This window comes from Lagopus muta, chromosome 1 (genome assembly GCF_023343835.1).
Source record: "Lagopus muta isolate bLagMut1 chromosome 1, bLagMut1 primary, whole genome shotgun sequence".
Classification (NCBI taxonomy): domain Eukaryota; kingdom Metazoa; phylum Chordata; class Aves; order Galliformes; family Phasianidae; genus Lagopus; species Lagopus muta.
Genome location: NC_064433.1, coordinates 186998969 through 187008520, shown reverse-complemented (window position 1 = coordinate 187008520; position 9552 = coordinate 186998969). Strand labels below are relative to the sequence as shown.

Below are 9552 nucleotides of genomic sequence, written 5' to 3'. Positions count from 1 at the left end.
GAAACATAAAATCATTACGGTTGGAAAAGACCAATAAGATCATCTAGTCCAACCATCAACCCATGCTGTCCTATACCACATCCCACAGTGCCACATCTCCACATTAATCTTGAAAACCACCAGGGACAGTGACTCCACCACCTCCCTGGGCAGCCTGTGCCAATACCTCACTGCTCTTCTGGAGAATAAATTTTTCAACCTGAACCTCCCCTGGTGTAACCTGAGGCCATTCTTTCTCATCCAATTGCTGTTACATTGGAGAAGATGCTGAGCCCCACCTCACCACAACCTTTCAGGGAGCTGTAGGGAGCGATAAGGTTCCCTGAGCCTCCTCTTCTCCAGACTGAACGATCTCAACTCCTTCAGCCATAAGACTTGTGCTCTAGACTCCTCACAGCTTTGTTGCCCTTCTCTGGACATGTTCCAGGGCTTCAATGTCTTTCTTGTAGTGAGGGGTCCAAAACTGAACACAATACTCAAGGTGCAGCATCACCAGAGCTGAGTACGGAGGGACCATCACCTCCCTGCTCCTGCTGGCTGTGCTATTGCTGACCCAAGCCAGGATGCCATTGGCTTTCTTGGCCACCTGGGCACAATGCTGGCCCACATTCAGCCAACTGTCAGCGAACATCCCCAGCTCCATTTCTTCCACACAGCCTTCCAGCCACTGCTCCCCAAGCCTGCAGAAATCACTGGGGCTGTTGTAACTGAAATGCAGGACACAGCGCGGAGAAGGGACCCACCAGTCAGGGATCCCAGGCACTTGTTGCTTTGCTGGGGCTCCTGCAGAGCCACCGCCACACCCCAAAGCCTCTCACCCCAGGACATGGGTGACCATAGTCCCTCAGCCAGCACAGCAGCACTGCACTGGGACTAAAACCAGCAGTGAGCGGGGGAAAAGAAAAAGAAAAGAAAAAAAAAGAAGAAAAGAAAAAAAAAGGTGTTTCTCTTCAGGAAACGAATAAAAACAGCAGCACGAGGGTAAAAAGCAGAGCGGCGGTGCCCCGCGGGAGAAGCGTGCAGGCGAAGCACGCCGTGCCGGGCCCCAGCCTCGCCCGCTCGGGCAGAGGGCGCCTGCGCCGCCGGGAGCGCTGCGGAGCGGCAGAGCGGAGCGCGGCGGCCGCGGGAACCACCTGCGGGAGGCGCCGCTCCGCCCCGCCCCGCACGGAGCGCGCCGCTGAGTGAGGGCCGGCGGCCCCCCGAGCCCCGCGGAGGCGGCGGGAGGGATGGGAGCGGCTGCGTCGCCGCCGCCAGCACCGCCCGCCTGAGCGGCTCCCGCAGACGTCGCGGGGAGCTGGTCGGTAGCGGGTGCCGCCGAGGGGGGGGACAAAGGAACGGCGGGAGAACGGCGAACTTCGAGGACGGCGCTTCGCCGGGCGGTCGGCTGGGAATTTCGGGTCATTCATCGGCGGCTGACGCCGTCCGGCCGCGTTCGCCCCTCCGTGCTCTACGAGCGCATCTCGCGGGGTCACCCGATGGCAGCAGCTGGGCAGGGAGCTCGGTAGTGCTGCTGCTGCTGCGGTTGTACGGCTCTTGGAACGGCGACGGGAGAGTCTGAGCGGTAGGTTTCTCTTTAAGTTTACGTTACTTTTTAAATGCCTTCATTTTGCTACTTATCCGCTTCTTTGGTAAAGAGGAAGGATCTCCTACGCGCTGATTTTTTGGCTTCTTGTTATGAATAAGACGTTTGCTGTGTTTCATTGCAATTACGGGCTGGTTATTACCGGAGAAGACACGATCGCAGAGGCGTCCGTCAGTTCTATGGTCTGCGAGTGCTGCCTCGCACCTGCGGCCAGGTATAAACTCACAGCTGTGCTTTATTGCCGAGGGCTTTTACTAGCGTTTCAAACAGCAACAAAGGTCTTCGCAGGGTGAAGAAGGCGTTTTATCGCGCGTCTCTGTGATACGATCAGCGGGGAGGGGTGGGAAGGCTCGGAGCCGTGAAGCGCGCTGAGTTCAGCTGTAACGCAGCTCAGCCTAAGGACAGGTACGGTCTTTCCGAAGCCTTTTTCTGGGGGAACTAAGTTGTGCTGCGGCTCCTGCCTCGTTCTCTCCATCGGGCGGCTGCCCTCTGCTGTCTGAAACTGCCTTTCCAGTGCTGGAGTGCTGCGTGGGGATGGCAGGGAGGTGAGCAGGGCGGGCTGCAGGTAACTCCTTGCCTTATGCTGTCGGAGTGCACTGCTGGAATCTCTTTGCTTGTGCCAGTACCCCACAGGATGCTTCCAGCTTTCCCCTGCCGGATAAATTAACCTGACGACTTTTAGATCCAAGAAGAGTGATTTAAATTGAGATTACATTGACTGAAAAAGCTTCAGATGTCATTTAAGGGAGTTACTGTGGTGGGAAACAGATGACAGCAGACTGCATATGAATATGTGCCTTTAATAGTGAGATCAGTTAGCTGATGCACAATGTCAGAGCAATTTGGTCTGGGGGAAGCTAGCAGGGTCCTCATGTCATAGGTTAGGGCAGCTAGCAGTTAGCTAATGCTGGTGTATATTATCTTTGTGGGGATGGAGAAGTGACACATCACTGTCATTTTTTTTATCTTATTTTATTTCCCTAATCACTGTTACACAGCAAATACATTTGATATACATGAATTGTTTCTTGTTATATTGCTTGGAGACTGTCTAATTTGATAGCTTGCAAAACACAAGCCAGCATCCAGTGTTAATCTTTGCCATAGAAAGAGCCAGTTTAATGATAACCTTTGCAGAAGGACATGCAGCATGTCCATGATTCATGAATACCTTCAGGGATGGTGCTCACCACCTCCCTGGGCAGCCTGTGCCAGTATTCGCAACAATGAAACAACCCAGGCCCAATATTTGAGCTGGACACCTTCGGACTTTATTGGTCTGCTGTGTCTGAAGTCTTCTTCAGTGACCCTTTAGGGTTGGAGCATTCCTCTGCACAGCACTTGAGGAAAGGCGTTTTCTTTTTTGTTCTTAGATAGCTGTGGTCGTCTCTTGCCTGATTTGCCTTAGTTTGCTTGGTTGAGGTATTTCAGGAATGATCCCACAGTTGTGATCAACGTAACCCCAGCAGGGTTTAAATATGTGTAAGCTCAACATAATTATGAAGTTTTGTTTGAATAATCTTTGTGTGAGGGAGATCCTGGCTGCCTTCTTGCCCAGGGTGCGCTGCCTCCTGCCGTGATTCAGCTGTATGGCTAATTTTCAAGTAAACTGAAGTTACACGTTTTCTTGACACAATACTAGTGCACGCTGTTCTCTGCAGCCCAAGGCGCTCTGCCTGGGGTTCATAAACACATTTACCTCCCTGTGCTCAGAGGGAGGTTGGTTTGCATCTCCAATTAATTAAGTTTGTGAAGGAATAAGTATGTTAACTGAAGATTCCCTCAGGAATTGTAGGCTTGCTTCATTAGCTGCTGTGGTGTAATTTGTACCATCCTTTCACACATAAGCTGAGGGGAGAGCAAATGCTGCATGGAGCAGAAATCTTCCTCTGGTGTGAGCTGTGATGGGAAGCGAGCTGCCTGTGCAGCACTCTGCAGCCCCCTTCTGTTATGGTGCTTTTCTTTTTCCACCTGCCCGTTCCTGCTATCAGTGTGACCTCTCAGGCTGGAACAGCAAACTGTGAGGTGGCTGAAGAACCTCTCGGTGGAGTCAGAAAGTAGGTGGCAGCTTTTTGAGAATTTCAGAGTGCTGTAATCTAGTGACTGTAAGGATGTGTGTTGTGTGCAGGAGTTACAGGATGTGGGGATTTATGCATAGTCTGAGTTTTCTTTATGCTGCATGAAGGCAAATTCTATGGCTTGTCACAGAAGCTAGGTGGCTCAACATACTCAAGGGTTAAACGTTTCATGTGCTAACCAAGGATGCTTGTTTTAAGGCACAAGTTAAAGCATTAGCTTTACGCTGAGAAGCTTGAAGAATTTTGTGGCATTTTTGCTGCATTCAAATCATTTGACTCTTATTTTACAGTAGTTAGCAAACTATTGCTTAGCAAGGTAAATGAGTCTTGGAACAATTTGGGGTGAGTAACTGGGCTTTCTTTTGCTTTCCACAGAGTGGTGTTCAGAATGGCTGGCTTGTCCACTCTAATCCTCCTTTTGTGTGCTGCTAAAGATGTGATGCCCTCCGGTCCTCACTGGAAGCCCACTTGGCCCTCTTACAGAGTTCCAGTTATCCTGCCACAGTCTACCTTTAACTTGGACAAACCACAGTTTGATGCTGAAGCCAGACTGGAAGTGGCATCTCCGTGTGGCCCAGAGTGCCACAAAAGTTCTCCACTTCCAACTTATGAAGAAGTGAAGAACTACCTGTCCTATGAAACCTTGTATGCTAACGGTAGCCTCACTGAAACCGAAGTGGGCATATATATTCTGAGCAGCAGTGGTGATGAGTCTCGAGGCAGATCTCGAACTAAGAGGCAGATCTATGGCTATGACAGCAGGTTTAGCATTTTTGGGAAGGACTTCTTGTTGAATTACCCATTCTCCACATCAGTGAAGCTATCTACAGGTTGCACGGGGACGCTAGTGGCTGAAAAGCATGTGCTTACTGCTGCTCATTGCATCCACGATGGCAAGAGTTATGTCAAAGGAGCTCAGAAACTGCGAGTGGGGTTCCTGAAGCCTAAAGTGAAAAATGGCAGCAAAGGGGCCAACATCACCGGCTCGGCAGTGCCTGAGAAAATGAAATTCCAGTGGATCCGGGTGAAACGGACACATGTCCCCAAAGGATGGATCAAAGGCAATGCCAATGATATCGGCATGGATTATGACTATGCCCTGCTGGAGCTCAAGAAGCCTCATAAAAGAAAGTTTATGAAGATAGGTGTGAGCCCGCCAGCAAGACACTTGCCTGGAGGGAGAATTCACTTTTCTGGCTACGACAACGATCGACCAGGAAACCTGGTGTACCGTTTCTGTGATGTCAAAGATGAAACGTACGACCTGTTGTACCAGCAGTGTGATGCCCAACCAGGTGCCAGTGGGTCTGGGGTGTACGTGAGGATGTGGAAGAGGCAGAATCACAAATGGGAACGTAAAATTATTGGCATATTTTCAGGCCATCAGTGGGTGGACATGAATGGCACCCCGCAGGATTTCAATGTGGCTGTTCGCATCACACCCCTCAAATACGCACAGATCTGTTACTGGATCAAAGGCAACTATCTTGACTGCAGGGAAGGATAAAGATACAGAAACTCCTTGAAAGCACTTAATGACTGGTTTTAAATGAGGAAAGGCTAGACTTTCGCTGCAAATGTGTGTGATAGGGTTTTGTAATGTCAGGATGTGATATATGGCTTTTCAAGCGAGCCACCTTGTTGTCGGGACAGAGGCTACGTGGTGCTATCATAGCAGCTAGAAACTGGGGTGTAAAGGGGCATCTTCTGGGTGGGGGAAGGAGCAGGTGGACTTGCTGGGTTTGCAGCTGAGCAGCTGAAGATTAATTAGGGGCGGATCAGTAAACAGTACAAACTCAGAACCATCTCCAAAGAATCCTATAAAAGGGACGCTGTTGACTATCTCATGCCTACAGTGTTTGTTTTAATAAATCCTAGGATTAGTGGAAGTGCTTTGATCTGAACTTTTAAAAGAAAATATTTCTATGCTGTTGGGGGCTGAAGAGGGGCATTTAATGGTGTTTGCAACCCAAACATTACAGCTTTGTGTTCCTGCATGAGAAAGGGAGTGTGAAAAGGGCAAAGCATGCGCTGTGGGAGATGAATGCCACACAAATAGCATGAAGGGTAAATAACTGCATAACACTTGTAACCTTCTTTCAGCCTGAGTGATTCAAGACTTTATTAGTAACATAGTTAAGAAAAATGTTTTTCCAGCAGACAGACCTTGATGTTGTAAGGTCTTACCTTTGAAGATGGTGTTGGTCATAGGAGCAGAGCCATTGCATCCTGCTTTTGGAAATCATATCTGGGCTTAAATCTTTATAGTAGCTGGGGTGCAGCCTTACACCTGGTAAAGTCCCTATGAAAGCATATGGGACTGATACATGTTTTCTGGTATGTCTTAAATTTTTTTTGTTTTTTAATGGAAAATCTGATGTCAGCAACTCAGAGGAGAAGCCTTTCTTTGCTCTTGGTGGCCATCTGAACTGCTGACTGTAAGGCAGACAAAGGATAGAGGAGGACAAGGGTTGCTCTGAAATTTCCACCCTTCTTGTTGGAGATCCATGCTATTCTACCTAAAAATAAGCATGGTAGAGGGATCCTAGATTTGTGTCTCTCTTTTGTATCCCTTTCACGTTGTACTCTGTAGAGCACTTTGACTTCTGTTTCTTGTGTTGTTTGAGTCAGGGACTCCCGTCCCAAGATCTTTGAGTTACAAATAATTCTTGGCAAGTGCACTGTTCAGTAATTCTACAGCTGAAGTGGAGCCAAATTACAGGATGCAATATGAACTAGTTATGAAGTGATGCTCTACTGTCTCTTAAAGATGTCAGCAACTTTTACTACAGCAGAATTTTAATTTAAAACAAAAAGTGCCTTGCATAGGTAAAATCAGTCCAGACAAACACTTGTGGCTTAGCAAACAGCACTGGGAGATCAGCGTGGTCTGTAGAGCTGTTTCTCAGGTGGCTTGTGCCACGCAGTTGACACATGCTGCCAAGACAATACTGTTTTTTTGAACAGGAGGATAGATGCTGGCTCCATTTCCAGTCTCAATTCCATCCATCTTCCACTGTCTCCTAAAGCTCACCCAGTTGTTCTGTTGGAAGGTGTCATGGGGCAAAGCCACGTCTCTCGTGTGAGATGGCAGAGCAGGGAAGGAATGATTCTGAGCAGAGCTTCCCTGTGCTACAAGGAAAATGTTAATTCAGCTAAGCCTTTCTTTCACTCTTTTAATTACTAAGGCATTTGTAAACATATGCCTGATGGTGCTTTCTGTTTGTGATGGCTTCAGCTCTACTTCTGAAAGCCATTTCTTGCTAGAGCTGCCTATGATTATTACTTTTAGAGGTGCAGCATACAAAAACATGGATCCTCGTGGAGTTTGGTGCACTCAGATACAAGCAGTTACTAATGCTTTGAAATATGAATAATCGCCTCGTGTATCTGACGTCTTTTTCTCTGCCATTTTATTTTAATTTCTTTACTCTATGGCTGTTATCTGGAGCACTTTTGTTTGAATGTATCACAGTGAATAAAGAGAAGTTATGGAATTTCAATGCAGATACTCTCGTATTTGTGCTATACTTGGGTTTTCTTTTCAATCCCATTTCACAAGTACTTATTTGTAAAGGCATTCAAGCACTTAGAAGTTGTATTTACATCCTCGGTGATGTTTATTTTCTTATAGTTTTCTTTTTTCTCCACCTGTTACATAAATATTTTTGTTTTCAGTGAGCTTAATTACTACTGTATGTTTTGGGGCAGTAATAATCAATCTTGGCTTTTGTGTGATTGTTGTGGTTCCAAAGCCAGTCATGACCTTGGATTAGTTAAAGCTGGAAATAACATATTAGACTGAAGAGTCACATTGTTTTTATTAACTTCAGGGGCAATAAACTTTGGAGGAATTTGAACCAGTCAATATAAAGACATAAATCAGGTCCATCTCTTTCTTTCAGTTGATGCGGTAAGAAAAAAAATTCCTTTGAAGCCAACTGGGAGTCACTGCTTGTAGAGGAACACCAGAGAGCAGAAATGTTCTAGTTTGTGCTTTGGGAATTGCTACCCATATATTTCCTTACCTCTGATCGTGGGCTTGAGTGCATTACTCCTGGTCTATGTTATGTATCTCCCATCTGCTGGGCCTATATTCTCAAGTGCTTGCTTGGGCTCTAGGCTGAGATCTTTTAATTCGTTTGAGGTGTCTGGCAGAGTGGAGTTGTGCTGAAGGCCAATAAACTAATGCAATAGGAGCAAGTTAGGGTTTTGGTCTTTTTATAAAGTTGTGAGGCAAGTGTAGAGTAATGGAGGAGATGTGTCTCTGTATTGTACGCCCAATAAGAATATTCCAGGTTGTTACTGGAAAGAAAATAAAATCTTGGATAATGTGAACAGAATTTTGGCTAATGCTCTTGTGCCCATCTGGGCTTATGGTAATTTAGCTGCAGATTTGTTCAGAACTAGGTTGGGTCGCTGCTAAGCAGTTCTGGAAACTGTTCTCTTTGCCTTGATGATGTAAAGGGGGCTCTTCCAAGACCAGATGTGTTTTTAAAAAAAAAAAAAAAAAAAAAAAGTGGTGAGGAAGATAATCACATAGCCAAAGTAGTTGGCTATCAAGGAAACACGTGTAACTAAATCATACACAGGCATGGCACTAGAAATGTAGTTGTCCAGGTTATCATCACTGTTGCTGATCTGCAGATCTGAATTGAGTGCCTCATAATGGTTGTACTTTATATCCACCTGCTGCTCTGCCTTAGAGAGGCTGTTCTGGGTGTGAATGGGAAGGATTATAATCTTCTGTTCCTGCATCTTGAAGAGACTGACACAAGATAGATTCTGGTTATTACAATATAAACCCTCAGAGAGCAGTGCTGGAGATGGCAGCTAAGGGCTCAAGAAGACACAGAACGTGCTGAGCTCCTCCAGAGCACAGCAGTGAGCATGGTTCACTGGAGGCTGCAGAATATCATCACGTTCCTTTCTCAGAGGAAAGGTATTTTCCTTGCATCTGTAATTGTTTTGCAACCGAATTCCCAGGCCTGCCTGTTTAGAGGGCAGCCCTCGTCTTAAAGATGCATGCTGAACTCCAAGCAAGTATAATACATGCTTGAAATTCTTTTCCGTGTTTCCACTTAATCTGCTATTTGTTAGCCGGGTTTGGTAGAGTGCCAGCCCAATGTGCACAGCCCTTCAGAGGGGAGGCTTTCAAAGAGTGGATCAACTATGACGGGTGGGTAGAAACCGCTCTGCTTTCTCATAATGAAAAGGAAGCAGAGAAGATTTATAGTGAATCAGTTGCTGTGGGTATGTGCACATACAGGGCTGTGCACAGCTACTGGTTTGGTGTATAATGGTGTTCATTTCTATTCCCTGTTCTGCTAGGTGTAGAATAAAAACATCCGAGCTGAACTATGTTAAGCTTCTTAAAATGAGTGTGTAATTGCTAATCTGTGTGGCGCTTACATGTGAAAGATGTAGACTGTGACCCATCTGTAGGTGCACAGGAAAAGCATAAATGTCAGTGATGAGAGTTAGGAATTCCATCTTTTCTAATTTCTGGATGCTTTTTTCCTGCCTGATGTGGTGGCTGTTTGGTAGTGTGTGGTTTGTATCTGCTCTTAGAACTAGTCTGGGCTCTTACAGGTAAATGGCTTAACAGTGCTGGAAGAGGAACAACTGGAAGAGAAACATCGTAGCATACCCTGAATATCATTATCAACACTGATTATTCCCAAGATAAAATGGAGTATTAGCACATACAGTGAAATATCTGATGCCTGTTAGCTGATGGTTGCTTGTTCTCAATTTCTTCAGTTTTGGAAATTGCTGTTCATGCTGATGTGGTAAGGAGAGAGTGTTCTGCTGATGACCCTGACCATCTCCAATACAAAAAGTGTCATTGTAATATCTTAGAATGGTTTAACTTGGAAAGGACCTTTAAGA

General features: G+C 46.3%; 1 protein-coding gene across 2 annotated transcripts; it reads left to right on the top strand.

Moving 5' to 3' along the window:
• Window positions 1-1144: 1144 nt before the first annotated feature.
• PRSS23 (serine protease 23) lies at window positions 1145-7163 on the top strand. Of its 2 annotated transcripts, none has more exons than XM_048940229.1 (2): window positions 1145-1561; window positions 4036-7163. In XM_048940229.1, the coding sequence occupies exon 2, from the start codon at window positions 4049-4051 to the stop codon at window positions 5165-5167; it is 1119 nt and encodes a 372-aa protein (XP_048796186.1). In that variant the 5' UTR covers window positions 1145-1561; window positions 4036-4048; the 3' UTR covers window positions 5168-7163. The 2 variants fall into 2 exon arrangements, with proteins under 2 accessions (XP_048796186.1, XP_048796195.1); XM_048940238.1 differs by lacking the exon at window positions 1145-1561 and adding an exon at window positions 1856-1987.
• The last annotated feature ends 2389 nt before the right edge of the window (window positions 7164-9552 follow it).

Coding starts and splice junctions, on each gene's coding strand:
- PRSS23 (XM_048940229.1), top strand. CDS start 4,049: ATGGCTGGCTTGTCCACTCTAATCCTCCTTTTGTGTGCTGCTAAAGAT.